Source organism: Melopsittacus undulatus, chromosome 4, assembly GCF_012275295.1.
Source record: "Melopsittacus undulatus isolate bMelUnd1 chromosome 4, bMelUnd1.mat.Z, whole genome shotgun sequence".
Classification (NCBI taxonomy): Eukaryota; Metazoa; Chordata; class Aves; order Psittaciformes; family Psittaculidae; genus Melopsittacus; species Melopsittacus undulatus.
This window is the reverse complement of record NC_047530.1, coordinates 83,145,920-83,166,130: the sequence shown is the minus strand read 5'-3', so window position 1 is coordinate 83,166,130 and position 20,211 is coordinate 83,145,920. Positions and strand designations below refer to the sequence as shown.

Below are 20,211 nucleotides of genomic sequence, written 5' to 3'. Positions count from 1 at the left end.
GATTTGATTGTCTCAGCTCTTATTCCAAACAGCAAGAGGCAGTAGCACCACCAACAAAGTTGTTTTTACAGCCTTTTTTGGCATTAGTTATGGAAAGATCAGATGTCTGACCTTTCAGCAGTAGGTAAAAATTGAATAAAAAGATCTATATTCCTGACAGTGTCTGGAAGTGCCTGGTCTTAGTTTTGTTTTGCACTAACTGTTGTATGTAGTGTGCTATAGATGTGCCAATAAGGTTAAGGTGTAGGACCAAAGTTGTTGGCTTTAACTGCTCCTTTCTGGCACTAAGTTGAGACTGTTCAAGTTAGTGAACTGTCTTCATGTGGCAAAACATGCTTTGCTATGGGGTAGTCTATTTGTGCACAAATCTTTATAGATACTGCTAAGGTCACCAAGGACTTTAATTTTTAAGTTATATATGTTAATCCAGTGTGCCTTCTATGAAGGATATTCCTGTCTGTGTTCCAGCTCAGAAACCTAGTTGTGAGCTTTATAGAGTTGTTTTCAGTGAGAGATGTAGGAGCTGGATCTTATTAGCAGACAAAGTGCTTCAAGAATTTAGAGAGGTACAGTGAAAATCATCTTGTCTTTTTGTGCAGAGAGTATGTGTGGAGGCTGAACAGACTCTTACAATCTCTGCATTATACCCATGCATAATTATGTCTGTCCTAAGTGTATTTCAGATTCATTCCAGTGATATCAACACTTGCTGTTTTAAATTACACTACATATGCGTTTATGTACACATTATTGATCCTATTTATGTGTTGATATGTTCAGAAAAGTTGAAGGTACTATATTAATGTATATGAGGTTTTCTTGTTCTGTACCTCACTGTTATATCTGTTATATTCATTATGCAGACATGCATTCTGCCACGTTTCTCCTCTTTCTCAACTGTTCTGTTTTCATCTTTCTTTCTTCTTTTCACACTTCCTTTCTTCCAATAGTTTCTCCTTCTGCAAAAAAGGCTGTGGCCTCCATTCCGCCTTAAAAAAGAATAAAATAAAATAGATCAGTAGGCAGGCCATTCTGACTATTCTGACACTTTTTGTGCATCACTGAAGAATGCTGCTCATTTAACATGCCAATAATATTACTGGTGATGTCAAATTTCACATTTTGTGCAAGTGCTTGAGGCCTAGGAAGGCACCAAAGCTCTCAAGACTTCAGTGTAGTGCATGGGAGATATATTAGCTGCTCAGTCAGAGGAGCAGACACTTCCTAAATCTCATCTAATGTTGGATGCTGCAGATGGAGAATGACAGTTCTGAACCATACCTCTTTTTCTGAGGAGCAACACTATGTCCCTGTAAAAGCAATGATGAAAGCTGCCCAGATTTTACTTGTATCAGCATGTCATGTTCTTTCTTTTCTTTTCTTTTCCCCTGAGGAAAAAGGGAAGATGAGTTTGCAAGACAAATGCTCTGGTGTTTTGGGGCCCCATGCATTGGCAATGACCAAGACAGATAACTTGCTTGACCTTTTGAGAAGGGAAGAGCACAGGGTAGCAGAAAAGTATGACTGCAGATTGAAAAAGATCCTGCAACATTTGGAAGATCAGTCAGGAGGGAAAAGAGCCCCAGATTTAACAGTCCACTTACTGAGTCACAAGAACCTTCCGTGCAGGGAATAATTGCCAGGCACTTTTCTGAAAAATACAGTTTTAAAAAGCTCTTAAAGGCACCTCTAAAATGAAGACATGCAAACTTATAAGTGCTGTCAACATTAAGGTACAGGACCCTTCTTTCTGGCTTGAATTCAATACAGTGAAAGCAGAACCTGCTGCATGTACATATAAATAGCTTCTATACAGGTATATTTGATTCTGTTTTCAATTATGTGAAATTATGTATGTTTTCAGTGAAAATTTGAATTACATGTATTTGGGAAATAAGAGCTTAAAGTGTAATATATACACTTAAATGTCATGTAAAATAGATTATGGTAAAATTAATATAGTCTTTCAGGTAGCCTTTATGCTGTATCATCTTTTAGGTATTATTTTGAAGTATATCATGCCTTGCTTTGCTCTGAAGCCTTGCAGACTAGCAAAAAAGGTTAAATTTCAGAGTGACTGTCCACAACATTAATTATCTTAATATGCTTTTATTCTTACAGCGAAGATGTTTGTAAACGAGGATTCACTGTTATTATTGATATGAGGGGATCCAAATGGGATTTGATCAAGCCTCTCCTAAAGACCCTTCAAGAAGCCTTTCCTGCTGAGATTCATGTTGCCCTGATTATAAAACCTGATAATTTCTGGCAGAAGCAGAAAACAAACTTCGGCAGTTCCAAGTTCATCTTTGAGGTGAGTGCCGCATGAGAGGTGTATGATAAGGCATTAGCTCTGATGGGAATTTTTCTTCAGGTAAAACAAAAAATTCCCAAGCCCTGTGACTAAGATAAAAAAAAAAGACATGTGAGCCCTGTTTGAAGGAGTGTGCTGATGCCCTGGCATCAGGTTGCCTGCTGAGGACACTGGTGGAGCAGGATGCGTGTTTCATTCCAGAGGTTCACATACAGCAAACTTTGGTGAGGGTTTTTTTGTGCCATTTATTTTTGGTAGTGTTGCATTCTGTCTTTCCTTTGTTTCTCTTAGAAAAAAAGCCCCACCGACTCAGTCAACACACTAAAGATGAAGTTCTCTGGATGTTGCAGTGTGTGTTTATTAGTTGACCTCTACCCACTTCAGGAAGTGGCTTTTTTTATAAAAGACATTTATACTAAACTCAAGTGTGTATTGACACTGCTTTAATTGAGACTTACAGTTCAGGGGTAACATTAACAACTTGGGTTAATGATAAGGTGCCTCAAGTAGGTTCTTTGAGAAGTAACCAATATACAACTGCGTGATTAAAGAGAATTTTACTAACTTTGTCATTGATGAAGACAGCCTGGCTGTGTTCTCTTGTTGCACTTAATTTTCTGTAAATTTCATATTCTTACCCAAAGAGAAGCAAAGCTGAGGAGAGTGAAGTGCTCATACATTAATCATGCACAGCCGTGAGTTAGTCATGTGCTGTTTTTTCTTTATTTGCTGGGAAACAATTCTATCATTGACTGTCTTTTTTACCAATCCATTAATTCAGAGAACTTACATCCCTGGAACTCAGAAGAGAATTTGGCTATAGTTCTTATTGTTGACTGCAATGGAAAACTATTTAATTATGCATTTAAGAAACATTGCAGTCAGTGTGTGATATAAATATGTTATTATTTTCAATTTATTCTTAAAATCACTCTTGAATTGCAATGGGCAACTAGACTGGTGTTAAGTGTTAAACTTTTACTTATCACAATTTAAGTATTTGTGCATTTTTTTTCCCTCTGTCTCACAATAAAACCAATAAATTCATAAATGTTGGTATTTAATTGGGTCTTTACCTTCCTTGGCTACCTATGAGGGCTTAGGCATCAAAATTGCCCCCACTTGCTATCCCCTGTGTGCCTTTAAAAGCAAGGCTGCCTTCAGCATAGCTTTATGTCACCTCCAGAGATTTGTCATGCTTAGTAAAATCCCCAGCCCTGGCAGAAGTGGCTGCCATTACAGTGCAATGAGATTGGCAACGCTGCCTGTGGGGAATGAGTGGGATCAGGGCAGTGGGAAGGAGAAAGGAGATGCACAGTTACAGAAAAACATGGCAGGGGGGTTGGAACTAGATGATCTTAAGGTCCTTTCCAGACCTAACTATTCTATGATTCTATTGTAAGGGTGTTGAGGCACTGGAATGGGTTGCCCAAGGAATTTGAAAATGCTCCATCCCTGGCGTTGTTCAAGGCCAGGTTGCACAGAACCTTTAGTGTGAGGTGTCCCTGCCCATGGCGGGGGGGTTGGAACTAGATGATCTTAAGGTCCTTTCCAACCCTAACTATTCTATGATTCTATGATTCTATGAAGCAGGAGAGGGCGTTTGCATAGACCAGAATAGCATACAGGGATGTGGAGCTTCTGTTTAAAATATATATAGGCACTAAGGGGTAGTACCAGGGAAGCCCAAGAAATGACAGATTATGGTGTCCATCCAACACTGGATTTCAGTCCTTCAGAGCTTTAGTAAACATAAGTAATGTTTTCCTAAAGCTTCAAGACCCAGAAGTAAAGTGACAGAGCTCAAATATATATTTTTAGAACATCTGTTTGTTTTTAAAATTAAACTTTCTGGAGTCTTGGTTTATATCTTTTTATTGCGTGGAGTTGGTGTCATGACAGTGAAGAGTAAACTGTGATCAAGCTATTCTTCATAGTTACTGCTCTGAGTCTGTATTGTGTTAAAAACTCTGGACTCATTTGTTGTACATGCTGGCAGATCCTAAGGGTATTTTCAATTTTGTGTGTGCACCTTTGATCCTTGTTCTATCTTCTGGGCTGTTCATATGGGTGTTTGGGATGGTTCACAAATGTTTGGGCCAGAGAAAGAGAGTCAGTGCTTTTGCTGTCTATTAAACCACTTGCAGACAGCCAGAACTGACAAGTCTTTCAGTTCTATGATTTTAATGGGATTTATTAAGCTGTGGTCCACTTTACAGTAGATGACCTGCAATATAGACACCACAATCCGGTAACTTCTGTTTTAAAGGATTCTTGTGGATGCTGCTGCATATCTGCTAAGTAGGCTTAGGCTCTGGGGCAGCTCATGTTCTCTCATAAGAACTCTGAATATCATATAAGCTTCATAGGTCAATATGATTCACATTGATTTGATTTGATTTATGTAGGGCAGCACACAGCTACCCTCTCTGCACTGAACTATCACAGTGATTTCCCACAGTTGTGAAAAAACACAAGGTTCTTGGCAGGAACAGACTGCAGTGGAAGACAATGGAAGTCTCTGTTGAATTACCCCGTCTACAAACTCAGCACTAACCAGCATCAGTTTTAAGGCCAGATTCTGCTTTTAAGCTTAATGGAAGCATTATGCATGTGCCAGGATAGTATAGGACCCTTAATGGAGGCTAATGATCTGGGTTTTGTTTTGTGAGACTCTGGCAGAATGATTCTGTGTCATGGTCCAGGGCGAAGCATGCCCCCAGATCATCACACAAAGAAAAGAGAGGAAAAAAGGGTTTAGTTGACGTATGTGGACTCCAAAACTTTCTGTCATTTTGAGGAATGGACCAGGCAGCTTAGTTAGCATTAACTCAGAGGTGCCTTCAAGATTACTTTCTGCCAAAAATGTTTAAATAGTGGGCAATGTTTTTCAGAGTGATTTCTAAAAGAAAGATGGGTGGTGCCTGACAGGCAGTTACGCTGTTTTACCACCTACCTGCCTAACTATGGTTAGGTTGGTTGTTTTCATAAGAGTTTCAAGAACTTTGAGAAGGCTGCATAGAGACCTCATAGCAGCCTTACAGTATCTGAAGGGGGCCTACAGGGATGCTGGGGAGGGACTATTCATTAGGGACTGTAGTGACAGGACAAGGATTAACGAGTTAAAACTTAAACAGGGGAAGTTTAGGTGAGATATAAGGAAGAAATTATTTCCTGTGAGGTTGGTGAGGCACTGGAATTTGGTTACCCAGGGAAGTTGTGATCGCTTCATCCCTGGCAGTGTTCAAGGCCAGGCTGGCCAGAGACTTGGGTGACATGGTTTTGTATGTGGTGTTCAACCCCCCCATGGCAGGGGGATTGGAACTAGATGATCTTAAGGTCCTTTCCAACCCTAACTATTCTATGATTCTATGATTCTAACTCCTTAAAGAAATAAATCTGAATAAATAAATTTGCCACAGAATCCAGAAATTAAAGCCTTTCTGCTGTACCACATCAAATTCTGTTCATGGTAAGAGGAGTGCTTGCATTAGCTTGACACACTGCAGCAGGCATGCCCAGGTACTAGCTATGAAGAGAAGTCTTATCCTGTCAGGCAGTTTAACTCTAAATTGGATTATCTTCAAGGGGTTAATATCCAACTCAAGAAGTTTAGAAATTTGAAATTACTTTCCCATTTGTTTGTTGTCTCTGTCCTTCCCTTCCCCAAATTATTGGATGTTCCAAGAAAGTTTTAAAATAATCTTCCTGTTGATCATTAGTTTAATCCAATACCAATTTTCATATGTTGCAGAATTCCTGATATTTTTAGATGGATGCAATTGGAAGAAAAGCCTATTATTAACTTTAAACCAGCGGACAGCCTGCTATTTTGGGCAAAATTCAAGATAATGGACAGTACTTGAGGTTTCTTTGTAATGACTTAAGAAAAATACTGTGATTATTCGGTGTCTCCACTTCTGAAGAGCACAAACTGACATTTGTTAGAGGCCTGATCTTTAGGGGATAGATGTGCAGTCACTAATGAACATCACAAGCCTCTAAGGGCTGCCAACTTGGGTGTTAACATGACAACACTGAAAATCTCTAGTAACTCTAGAAATATGAAACCCTATGCTCATATTTCAGGGAAAAATATTTTTGCTGAAGTAAATGGGAACAACCATCAGTCGTTGCATCCTTAAACTATAATCTGCTTCCCAGGCATACAATGCATTTTTTGATCACTGATTACTGAGTCTGAATGAATTAAAGCCATCTCTCATTGATTGTGTATGATTCATGAGCAGTACTTCCTATTAGCAATAAATTCCAGTTGTTAATATTCCAATGACATTTCACATTTACATTGATTTTGTCTTAATTACATCAGAAATTACTAATGTGAAAGAGGTCTGCCTGTGGCAAGAGCCAACTAGAATAATCTGGAAGAAAAAAATAGCATATTCTGTGTTTTAGTAGGTCACAATACCTGCTTCTGTTCATATGCCTATAATTTTTGCTGCTTTTTAGCCACTAGCCTGAGTGTAACACAAGTGGTAGAATCCCTGTAATACCACACACCTGTTTATTGAACAATCATGTCCAGATATCCAAGAGGTGCATTAAGAAGTCTTCAGTGGCCAACTGGGTTAAAGTAATATACGACAGAAACAGTCTCATCATATGATTTTGGTAGTCAGGTCAGTCCTCAGCATCTTTTACAGAGTTCATTCAATTATGTATTGATGAGGAAAATAATCTCTTCATGCTATTTATGGATTGCACTGTTGTTTCTGATTAGAGTCACTGATTCAAATTCTGTTATTTTCCCTTCCTTAGACAAGTATGGTATCCGTGGAAGGCCTGGCAAAACTTGTAGATCCTTCTCAACTGACGGATGAATTTGAAGGATCCTTGGATTACAACCATGATGAATGGATAGAGTTGCGCGTCTCCTTGGAAGAGTTTTTCAACAGTGCCGTCCATTTATTATCAAGGCTGGAGGATCTCCAAGAAATGTTGGCTAGGAAGGAGTTTCCAGTTGATGTTGAGGGCTCAAGAAGGCTGATTGATGAGCACACGCAGCTTAAGAAAAAAGTTATTAAAGCTCCTGTAGAAGAACTGGATCGTGAGGGTCAGAGGTTATTACAATGCATAAGATGCAGTGATGGTTTTTCTGGTAGGAACTGCATTCCTGGAAGTGCAGATTTTCAAAGTCTTGTGCCAAAGATCACCAGCCTTTTAGACAAGCTACATTCTACCCGGCAACACTTACATCAGATGTGGCATGTCCGCAAGTTGAAACTGGACCAGTGCTTTCAACTTCGACTTTTTGAGCAAGATGCTGAGAAGGTAGGGAATAATCTGTTCCTTTCATACTTTAACCAAGACTTTATGGAAAGGACACTGTGACCAATTAGCACTATGATGTATTCATCACAGGTGTAAATCTCATGTTGCTAGCAGATGTACTTACCTGACTCTCAAACCAAATTCACTGAACAAAGATTGTTGGATGTAGCAGGCATAACGATATCCAAGAACAACTTGTCTGTGTCACTTTTGATGAAAGTTAATTTGCATTTTTGTGTCACAATGGGTACGTTTGGTAGACATTAGCATGAGAATCAGCCCTTTTTTTTTCAAGTTTCTTTTACTAAGCTTATGAATATATTTATCTACATATCACAGCACCTAAAGAAGAATGATTTTAGGGTTTGATTAACTATGATCATTGTTTGCACTTCTTGTGATTATATGGAAATTTATAGTGTAAGTCCTACAAATTGCTATCTCAACATTTTCAGTTTCCCTTTTGCAGGAAATTGGAACAGGATTTGCAGCTGGTAAAATCTTTGGTAATGGCTTTGTACAAGGACATGGGCACTTAATTCCCACAGTGTGAGATCTGAGATTGTGTTTAGGTTAAACATATAAACAGACTAAGAAAAAGTATTCTGAAATGACAGCAGCATGTAAAACCCAGTGTGACTGGTTTGCATTAAACAACACTTAAGGATGGCAGTTGAATTCATACCTGACGCTCAGTCAGTGGCTAAGATTCCTGTTCACCAGCAAGGACCTTATCTGAGAAATATTTAGCATTAAGTTATTCCATAGAGATTGCATTGCAACTTCTTATTTCTTAGACATTTGTAAGTAGTGTATCAGCCTGAAAAACAGATAGGGTTTCTCAAAATGAAATATCATGTAAAAACTGCTTAGAGTGGTTGAAGCAGGGGTGAGTAACAGCTTTAGGAAACTGCAGTTTCAAAGGTGTGCAGTACCATTGAAGTGCTACATCGCCATACCCTCCCACCTTCCCTCTTCAGAAGATACTCATTCAGGAACCTGTTGATAGGGAAGTCCCCTGCAAGCAAAGCATAGCAGTTTGTCATATTTGTTGAAAAGACTGGCTAAAAACCCACCTGATTTCCCTAACCAGGTCTCATACACACCACCACCTACAAATTTCAGTAATACCCATAAAGCAGGCTTTTTACTACATCTAGTATTAATCTGCTGTTTGCCTCTGGAAGTGTATGAAGGCACTGATTTTGGTGAATTTATTTTAGAAAACTGTGTTGAGCTAGAGTCTTGGCAGTCTCGCTGCCTTAACACAGAAGTACTTGACATTTTGTTACGTGGTTTTGTGAGAAGTCGTTGCTGCAAATTTTGAATTCTAGGCCACAGAAGTAGGGTATTCTCAGTGGAAGATACTGAGCTCTCAGACCCATGTTTATCTAGTCTGTATATGCGTCAAAAGTACCAATCTCTGAATCTTCTTCACTTAATGTATGATCCAGTTATTTCACCAACGTGTCTGACTGGACCCAGGAGGAATAGTAAAAGAAATGCAGGTGCCATCTGCAGGGGAATCTCACTGAAGATGATTTTTTTTAATCATGTGCAAATTAATATTATTATTAAAACATCAGGGAGAAGCACTTTACTGAAAGAAATATAATCTTCAGTGGCACAGAGCAAGACACAAGACATTGGTTTTCAATACATGTACTAAATATCTCTAAGGGATGCAATGACTAAAAAGGCTTCAAAATTGTATAATCAAGCCTCCTGTTGGGAGAACCTAGAATTCAGATGAGTCTCTCTAAAATGAGAATCACTGCAGTATCACTCTAGATTGCATAAGAGCAGAGTGTGTCTTTGAAATGCTACAACTTCTTCTCCCTTTCTCATGTGTGTCACATGCTATAAGGAGATCTCACTGATGTCCTGCACATCGGTGGCTGTATTTCAGTGCTTTGCTCTGGATCTTCATTTTCTTTAGGATCGTTCAGATGACCACTGCTTACAAACATAAATTTTCCTTTCCTTGACTACTACATTTTCATAAATAATAGAAAATATTTGGTTGTTTTATACTCTCAAATTAGTGGTTTTAATCTTTTGAGTTTGAGAGTACCTATAATTCTTCCAGGGAAGGTTACAGACCCTTTTACTTCACTTTTCACACATGTAGAGTGATATAAAAGATTGATGTTCTTATTCTCCTTTGCTGCCTTTTGCAGATCTCTTTGAAGTAGTCTGACTGCTTCAGTACTGCAGTACTCAGAGTGGAAAGTACTTGTCTCATAAAATGTTCAGAGCTAAATCCAGTCTGAACACTGTCTCCACTGTGTAAATAGCTACCACAGTGTGTCTGTGTATTGAATTTTAAAGTTTCCTGGTACCTCCATTTGCTCAGTTGCACTCTACCCTCTACAATTAGTTATGGTAGCAGAGCCAAAATAGTCTTCATCTCATGGGGAAAGGCACAACTCTTTCCATATAACCTGGATATGTCATTTAGTGCTAATCAAATGTCAGCTCTAATACCATGTGAAAGCTCAAACTCTAACATAAAATTCTGAATATAAATAAGGTTTTAGGGCCTTTTAAAATATCTCTGTATACTCATTGGGTGATATTTTAGGAAACATGTTCTAATAAGGAGAAAATGGTCAAGGACGTAGATTTTCTGGACATCTCTTGATTTAAAAAATTTCACGTGTCCTTACTGCATGAAGAGTTCTTAAAAATGGGATAAAAAAAAAGGATACAAGAAGGGAAACCTCATAGTATTTTAAAGTAGTTTAATTTTTAAAACCGTGGTATTAAAATACCCCAGACATTCAAAGCAAATCAATTTATTTTTTCCCTCCTGTAGATCCCCTCTATCAGAACATTTATAAACTACAGTCACTACCTGGACACAGGAATTATTCTTATTTCAGGTATTACAACTTACAGAAGGTCTCTGTAGTTGTTGCTGAGCAACTCATTTTATTGGCAAAATAAAAGGAGGGGGTGGCAATCACACTCTGGGCTTCTCCCACTTAAATCAGTGGGAGAGGACAGAGCTGTCTGTGGAGAAACTTTGTCTCTAAGTCAGGCCTTTAGGGTTTTATTTTCCTGTGCGGAGCTGAGGGAGATGAAAAGTTGGGCTACCACATGGGCACAAGCAGTGCAGTGAGATTGAATCCCCAGATGGAGACTGGAAGCTCCTTGAAGCTCAAGTCAGCAGGCAGATCAGCCATGTGGGGAGCTTTGGCAGAGTGGTGTGAGGAAGTTCACATGCTGTGCAGTGCTGACTGTAATGATCTGCTGATAAATAACACATTTCAGTTGCTGGTGTAGCCCTGACCCTCACTGTTCAACAAATTTATTCCTTACCAAGTAATAGATACGTATACATATATGTACATATATATACATAATTTTGAAACTAGAACTGAGGCTTCACTGTGTTTTTACTGGGTAACAGGGAAGATATTTTTAGCCACCAGTAACATGAAAAAATGCAGTCTAGTCTAAACTGAATATTGTTTAAAAAAAAAACCCCACAATCAGCATAGATCCAAATATTAGAAGTATCTGAGAAATGTTAATTGGTTGGTTGAAATCTGGATAGGGAGAAGAATTCAGGCAAGAGTCCACATGTTTTGCACTTGAATAAATCTCAAAAAGGACAAAAAAAAATATCCTGATACTCTGCACTTTCCAGCTCTTCTGGAAATAATTTGTAACTGGCACCCAACTTGACTTTTGTAGGAATTTCCCCATCATTTTGGCCTTGTTACATATCAATTTTACTACCCTGGCATGCGCGTGAATGAAAAACAGCTATCATGATGTAATCAGTGTTGTCCATGTTATGTATAAGCAATGCAGTCATCAGCTGGACTGAACTAAGTATGTCTACTGTTAACTTGTAAAAACAGAGCAAAGAAAAAGGGCAGGGTGCTGTAATATCATAGGGGTCAGCATCTAATTGGAAGCAAAGTAGACTTTGCATGTTCTCTTTGTCCTCACTTCCCCTTTCCCTTCCTGACTTTTCTGGAGTCCACCACACAAAGGCAAACTCCAAAAGATGGCAGTGGTAGTTAGAAAATGCCATGAGTGAATATCACTGGAAGTTGGTGGTGGGAGAAGCATTTTATTTGGATAGGGACAGCTTTGTAGAAAGTCTAGTGGCAAGCCACAGACCAAATCTAGTCTTTAAGGACCAGTGAAGTAGCGGGCTTGCAGTCAAAACCATCTGCTTCATCCATAAAAGAGCTTCCCTTTGAAAAACACAGCTCTGCCTGTGATTTTTCCCTGTGGAGCAGGCTATGGGAAGCTGTGCTGGCTGCTGAAGGCTGCCATGGTAGTGCTGTTCTGCAGGGGGCTGCGGCCCCTACCACACAGCAGCTGTTGCTCCTTTTTCTCAGGTGATGTGACCAGCCTGGAATAACAGAAGGATTTCAGTGAGTACAAGAGTGATTGGAATGTGATAATAATGCAAAATTCATATGATAGAAGATGAGTTTGGAGAGGAGCGAGTAAGCAAATTTTGAGAGGGAATAGGGTGGAATAACAGTTGCTGCAGTTCTCCTGTATCCTATGGTAGTGTGGGCAGTGAGACTGTGGCACCAAGAGCACACACTGCATCCCTCCTCTCACACAGCACTTCCTTAGGCCTCTTCCTTGGTCTCCTTAAATAAAGGAACTGATAAGGTTTCTGAAGAGGGAAAATCACAAATAGACCAGCTGTACTAGCCTCCTGTCCTATTCCCATTTCTAATGTAAGTATTGGGAAGACTCCGATTGATTTTGAGCAGAAGCACAATATACATTAGCGCTTATTCTGAAGTGCCAGATTAAATTTAGGAGTTCCTGGTTTAGAATCTAACTTAACACCAGACAAAGTTAGTCTAGAAAAATACAGAGAAGCTCTAGCTCCACAGCAAAGTTGGTGGGAGACAAGATTATCCAAGAAGCACACAATCTGAGTATCTGAACCATACTCATGCAATCACTGGAGTATATCTGCTAATGGTTTATGTTCCTCAAATGCAAGGAATGCTCTGCAAACTATTTTTTGTCTAAAAAGATGCAGGATTACTTTGATGGGATAATAGAATACAAAATGTGGAAATTTACCCTGTGGCTTAGTGGGTGTGTGTGTGGGGAAGATGTCTTTAAGAAGCATTGATGTCTTGATGTTTAAGAAAGGGTAAAATATCAGTGTGTTTGTGATTGTAGGATGCATATCCACTTTAATGGTTTCAAAATTTACTTCCTCTTGCACTACACTTAAAAATTCTGATGCTATATGCTCTGTAATAAAATGCATTACAAATATGATGATATACCTCTTCTGCTAATAGGAGGTAGTTTATTTTATTACAGTCCATTAGGTAGAGCAATTGTAGTTGCTTCTTTAGTCAAGTGATGCTGTGTGGGGAAGCATTTCCTAGAAACAGGTCTTAGCTGACTTTCTCGAAAAGCAGCTTAAAAAAGATCAAAAAGGTCAGCAACATATTCAGGTTCTTCTTTTTTTCCCATCACTTCTACATTTTCTTCTAGCAGTGGCAAAGAACCCTGGAAGTTTTACATAAGCAGGTGATGGTTTGCCTATTTAAAACATGTCACATTAACCCTTAAGTTTTTATGTAATGCCAGAAGACATGGCATCTGGGACAGACAACTGACTGAGGTAAAATCCACTGTGTGAAGGACCATTTTCCATCTTCTATTTCATTTGTGAAAGTGCTCAGTTTCTTTGATCTGTTCTGTGTGCCATATATACAATTACCTCCAAGACTTTGTGTGAAATGTAATTTCTAATTTTGGCTTAGAAATTACTGTAAGGGGGATGTGACCCAGGGAATGGGTCGGGGAAATGAATGAGGACAATACTGGGAAGCTGATGGAGGGATTCGTGAAATAAATACAAAGCAAATGAGTTCTGAGGAGGTGGATAATTAGGACTGGGGAGGAGGCAGGAAGCATATTAAGAGGGGAAAGAACCAGAATCAAGATGAATAAAGAAAGCACATTCTTAGTGTTTTGCACCAATGAGAAATATATATGCCTTCTATGCTCTTCCACTGCAAAAGGATTTGTTACTGAATGAATGGTATTTAACAGTTAACAGTAATAATCATACAGGCATAATAAGCATGGATTAGACATGGATTTTTGCATAGGATTTAGATTTCATTTAAGTTACATGGACCCTTCATTGGTGTACAGAACTCAGCATGCCCTGGATTTTTCATCTAAGTACTTACACTATGGATATCAACAACAGCACAGTAAGTGAGCATCATAGTAAGGAGCTTTCCTGGAGATTTTGAACACAGGGAGTGTTGTTAGACCTGAGGTAAGCTCCATAAGACTTCCACAATAAAAGGAGTCAATGAGCTTAGTGTCTTCTGCAGAGGCATTTGAGGCATTTGAGGGTCTAAGGGAGGCTCATTTAAGCATTGTTGCTTTCATTCTTAGCCCATTCCAAATGTCTGTGCAGGTAAACAACAGAGGCCTTGGGGTACAGATACTGACTGGGAAAGGCACTGAACTGGGGGCTGTGTTTGTGAACATGCATGTGTTTGCAGAGAGCTTTATAAGAAGAGTGATCAAGAATTTACTGCTAAGCACGAATGAAATCCCTTATCCAGTCCTAGAAAAAGAGTTCTCAGAGGTCACAAGGGCTCAATTTGCTTTTGGTACCTACCTGTTTCAGCCCAAAGCTACTTCTATCTTCATTGGTTGAAACAACTCAATTTCAGGCTAGTTTTAGCTGCATCCCGTGACCTGATGGCATTTTGGTGCTTCAGGTCCCCCTGAATTTTCTACTAAAAAGACAGAGGCCTGGTCCTGTAAAGCAGGCAGAGTCTCAGCTTCTACTGACAACAGTGGAAGACTCATGCCCGTTGTAAGAGTTCCCACTGAAAGTATTCTGTGAACCATAGCTGTTAGAGCCCTACATCCAGAAGCTCTGCAGCTACCCGCTCTAGCTACTGTCTCTGGCTCCAGCCTTACTGATGGCAGGGTTAGCAACTTTGCCACCCACTTACAGAAACAGGTCTTTATTTCCAGCTGTTTGTGCTGGAGTCTCCCCACAGTATTCCAGTTACGTCAGTACTCATTTGCAGCATTAGGGGCAGCCTGATTTGCCAGGGCTTGCAATAGTCCTAATATAAGAAAAACAAGCTTTGAAAAAGTTCCTGACACAATTGGTCCTTATTTTTAAGCTATAGAAGAAATAGACATATCTCTGTATTTATAGATCTGGGATAGACATTGCTCAAGAGAAAAAAAAAGAGTATTTTAAGTTGCTTTAACATATTTTTCTCTGTCTTTTCTCATGCATAAAGACCCTTGCACAGAGCATAGGGTGTCTGTTCTCTCCTGAAACTTTTTTCTGTATCTGGTGTCTACTCTCTCATACTGCCAGTGAAAAAATGCTTTCTTTTATCATCTGAAGTTACCCTTAACATATGGTGCCTTCTTTGGTACAGAGATTCTCACTAGATGTCTGTTCTTCCCCATTGATAAAATAAGACTTCGGAAGCCAATGCTGAGAAGGAAAGTCAGCTACCAGTCCAAATAAGCTGCCATGTGAGTAGGAGATCATCACCTTATGCCATCCTTTCTATCCACTCTGAAACTAAAACAACAGAGAGAACAAGCCCTGTGTTCAACATGAAGTTTCTGCTCTGACACAGAATTTCTAATACCAGGCCAAACACAGAAAATAGGTCCCTAAATTGTTGATTTGACAGGAAATATCTTACAAAATTAGATAAACAATAGTTAAGTGCATGTTCATATGGCAGCTAGCACATTAGGGTACTGAATCTGGATTCGGTATTGTCTGTTTCCAGCAAAGGAATGCAGATTTGCAGTTGAAAATCCCCATGGAGTTATAAGGGTTTGGAAACATCCCTACTGCATACTGTGTATCCGCACAGTATTTGGGTTGCTTTAGTATAGTACTGGGAATATTCTGCTTCACTTAGGATGTTTTGTGGAAGATCTTTCTAATAGCATCGATTAAGGCCAAAGGATCAACATTGGAAATTCATGTCAATGGGAGAAACTGTATATCCATTTCTTAAAAATCTGTGTATTTTCCCCAGTGAACCTATGCAAGCTCTAATCACATTTATTTAATTACTTGACATATCTTAGAACAAAAGAAGTTCTAATAAAGCAGGTGAGAATTGAAAGCATGTAGCAATAGCTATTGTAACAGTAGTTTTCAATTAATTTCCAGTGTTTATTCAAATTTGTTCTCTATCATGTTTCTTTTTTATTATTATTAAAAGAAAATAATTGAACTCTTGCTACTTAGTACAGCTCCTGCTTTGTCTTGAAGCACAACAGTGCTCTCTGTTATGGATAAACCGCTATGAGGTGTTCTAATGCAGCTGGATAAACAGTGTGATGCTCTGAATGCATCTTTACTGATGTTTTTTTCTGAAGCTCAGTAGCAGCAGACGAGGGATTAGGCCCATAGGTGCTCCAAACCACTGGGTTTACCTGATCTCAAACTAATTTCTTTCTTTTTTAAAAAAATTTCTTTCTTTCTCTTTTTTCTTTTCTTTTAATAAATAGAAATGCAAAGTTTGCCAAGGGGCAGAAAAGATAGAACAAGGGCAGAGGGTAGTTGTGCATACAGTGTGAGTTGACAGCTCCTTGTGGTGCTGTAAGCATAGATGTGATGCTAAAGAGACTTCAGAGTGGGATCAGCACCTTCCACTTTGGAAGGCTCCGAGAATGGCAACTAAATGGAGTCAAATCTGCAATCCTCCACACCTAGTCATGGACACAAAAGAATTCTTGGTAAACAGTGGGACAAATCCTCTTCAGCATCTGTAAGGGTAAAGGGTGTACAAAACCCTTCATCTTTAACAGGAAGATGAATCATGCATTAGCTTATATCTCTCCCTGCATACTGGGACTCCCAGTCTTTGCAATTGCTTTTAATTAAAGTTGTAGTTATCTGACATACACTCTGTTTAATATGAAGTAGGCTTCTGACAGTTGCTAATGCTGTCCACGATTTGTTGTCCCCCAGTCTTAAGTGAAGAGTTGTCAAAGTGCGAAGAAATCGTGGGGTGCTCTGGGAGAACTGTTCATTACTTTGACCACTGCTAGTCACACTTAATAAGAACCTGTTCTTGGTATCTATAGGAAAGAACAGATTTTTGCAAGACCAGGAGATCATTATAAAGTTTTTTAACTCAAAGCCCAAACAGAGCTCATTTCTACTAATTGGATTGTAAAATTGAAAATATCTTCATTATTACTGATGATTATTATTTTCCAAAGGAGCTTGCAGCTTTTACCATGTCAAGCTCGTATCCTGCTACTTTCTTACCTATCAGTCAAAGCCACAGGGAGTCTTCCCCTACCTACCAGTGCTTCGTGAACATTCGCTTTTCTGCCTTTCCGTCTACCAGTAGAAGCCTGAGGACAAATCTAATAGCAACAGGACAAATTAACCTAACACACCAACTGCTTTATGCTGCCCCTACAACTGAAAGCAGCTACAAACCCAGTTTTGCCATCTGGTTTGAGGAGCTGTGGGATTGCCTTGCCTGCTGAGCAGAGCAGTACAGGGAACTGGATAAGTATGAATCAGAATCTTCTCCCTGGTGGATGATACTCTAGCAGTGAATGTCACCTACCTTATTGCTAACATCATTTCTTTCCCTGTGGAGGAGGGGGCAGGACTTCTTTTGAAGCCTACCATTGACATGTCTGTTTCCACTGTAATGAATCTGTTGCTGGTTTGACAGCTCTGAGGGTCCAAACTTCCTTCTTTAACTCTTCTGTGACAGGAGTTCAGACTACACAAGCAAAACACATAAGACTCTTTCGAAGGCATTTGTGGTTCTGATTGTTCAGATGTGGACAGCTGTCCCTCAGGAAGGACATTTATCTGCCAGAGATAATTGCTGTTGAGCTGGATTTGCTTTGGAGCAGTAAAATGAGTACAAAGGATGCAAAGTTCAAAGCTAAAAATTGGGAATTAAAAACCACAGGGGTTAACTTCTCTACCTTCTGTCACATGGGAAGCCCGTCCTGCAGTGGGAGTTCTCATCTGATGTGTTAAATAGATATCTCAGTGGTTTCCATCTTTCTTTATCATACATTCTGCCCTGGGCTGCCAATCTGCTTTTTTTCCTTTATTTAGGCAGTCAAATATATTGCCTGCACAGCCCTTGGAATTGAACATGATCTGTTTGATGGGAATGTAAAAAACAATAACAATGCCTCACTCCACTGCTACAGCTAGGGATGAGAAAGACTTGCGCATTTCCTTTGTGTTAAGTGTGCCCTATAGCATAGTTACAGCGGTCTGGGACCACTTTCTGTCCTATTTGCATGGGATCATGCAACGTGCTTGTGACCTTTCAGTGCAAGAGGGCAGAACATTATGTGAGTGATGGCGTGGTTCCTGCTTTATGTTTTCAGACTCTGGCAGCAGTTGTCTCACAGTCCATCCACTCCTGACTGTAAGGAAACTGCTCTGAAGCCTGTTACTGCTGAAACCGGAACATGGTGTGCTGTGCTATTTGTAGTTTCCTGCTCCCAACACTGGATACGCAGTTACTATTCCTCTTGCTTCCTCTATGAACATTAGAATGGGTCCAAAAATAATTGAAGGCAGTATGTTCTGATGGAATATTTTTGCATTTGCACAAATTTCCTCCTTACTTTGCTTGCCAATTTTGATAGGGAGCATTTTGAGGCTGTTTCAACTTCTTCAACTTGGCACTGCTGGGAGGCATAGGAATGCTCCCCTGACCAGTAAGGCAAAAGAAAGTGTTCTGGCATCTGAATACAGGCTTAAAATGCATTTTTAAGGATTAAGATAGTATATGATAACTGGGAAGCTCTACTTTAACTTACAAAGACAAGAAGGCCTAAAGGCTCTAATGGACAACAAAGCCCACACATCTAAAAAAAGAGAACAAAGAGGCCCACACATACAGAAAAAGAAAAGAAAGCTGCTTTTTTAGAAAAAAAATACTTATTGCTTTGATCCTCAAGAAGGTTAGGTGATAAGAGCCTAGCTGTCAGTAAATAATTAAACTGTGCATGAGGTTCACAGACTTACTGTGCAGCATGTTTCAGATGTAGCTGTGTGATTATTTCTAAATGAATGTCTTCCTGGCCTGGCTGAAATGCTTTAAATGGCCTACACTTGTCTTGGGGTCTTAAAAATATATCTTAAATTAACCTTCATATTTATTTATAGGGAACAAATAAGGGTGGGTGTGCAGTTAAGGGGTTGTCTCCTCAGGAGCTGGTGATTAAGAGGTAAAAGAGGGAGCACGATCTGTGGATCATTTCCAGGAGTATCTGTGTCATTTTAAACTGGGTCACTCTGTCTTTTCTTTTTACATATCGTGAACATTCTATAAACTAATTAAGAAATGTTTTCCTGAACCTTCCTGTATTGCAAAGTCCTTCCATATTACTTGGCATTGAAACCCTGGATGCCTTACATCCTACACAGTGCTGAAAAGGGTCACAAAAAAACCCCAGTCTCAAGCTGAGGAATTTTGCACAATTTATTGCTAATCAACACAAATTTCTGATCTCAATTTGGGTGTTGAGAGGGAAAAGTAGGACTCATTGCCATAAACAACTATTCTTCCCAGAATGTCATTTCCCTGATTTTTGTCTTGGTTTATACCCAGTCTATCAAAACTCATCTGGTGGGGTGAAAGTCAGTGGAGGGTGTCAAGTATAAGGACTCTCTACTGCTGTTACAACTGTTGCAGCATGAGCCACTTTTCATCTCTTCTGGGGGTGTTCCTGCCCCTGTGCCTTGGAGGACCCGACAGAGTGTCTCCAGCCCTCAGCAGCACCTTATTCCTTCCCCGGCACCTTATATCCAGGCACTTCTCTGTCTGACTGGTGTTTTGGTGCCATGGCCAGGCTCTAGTGTGTGGGGACCCCTCAATTCCAGAGCTGGTAGGAATTGGCTGGGACCACCTTGGGATAACTGCCCCACTGCTGCACAACCCATCAGTTGTGCCTGTTGCACAGGAGGGATGCACAATCACCCCTACACCCAGCCAAATCAGCTCTTACAATCCTTTAAGCCCTGGGGAACCAAAAGTCCCTGTGAGGAGTGAGTTGGATGTTGAGGTTTTTACCAGCAAGCCTGTTCACTGAGGGGAGCCTTAAGGGAGTGTTACTGAAGGCAGGGGTGCTGCCAAGGAAATGGTGAGGTCCAGTGCCACCTGTGGAGCATGTGTCACCAAGTGGAGACAGGAGACACTGTCTGCCCTCCTAGCTTCCCAGGTTTGCTAGCATTAAGGGAAAACATTGAACTTGTTGATTCATGAGATGAGGAAAGGACCTTTTTTGGACACCCCAAAATCCAGGAGAAAGATGATATCCTTGGTTTTCCATCTGTACAGAGATCCCAGCTCTGGCCTCAAAGTGTCATGACATATTGGGAGTTTAAAGCTATAATAACACCAGAGCTGTATCTCTGTGCGTCGGACACGGGTGATTTTGGTAGGGGAAGCGCCATGCTTCTGATACAAAGCAGAAAACATCTGTCTGGCTGTTTTGTTTTTAATGGCAGCTATTTGGAGTCACAGTAATGTCACACATTAGGCTAGGAATAGAAGCAGTGTCTGTAATAATCACCAAAC

The 20,211-nt window shown here is 39.9% G+C and overlaps 1 protein-coding gene across 1 annotated transcript in view; it reads left to right on the top strand.

Annotated features, from left to right (window-relative positions):
• KALRN (kalirin RhoGEF kinase) overlaps nt 1-20,211 on the top strand; it is a 513,548-nt gene that overhangs the window by 204,385 nt on the left and 288,952 nt on the right. Inside the window, exons 4-5 of the mRNA XM_031053208.2 lie at nt 2,122-2,314; nt 7,097-7,609. Of these exons, the coding sequence (XP_030909068.2) occupies nt 2,122-2,314; nt 7,097-7,609 (706 nt within the window). The remainder of the gene's footprint in view (nt 1-2,121; nt 2,315-7,096; nt 7,610-20,211) is intronic.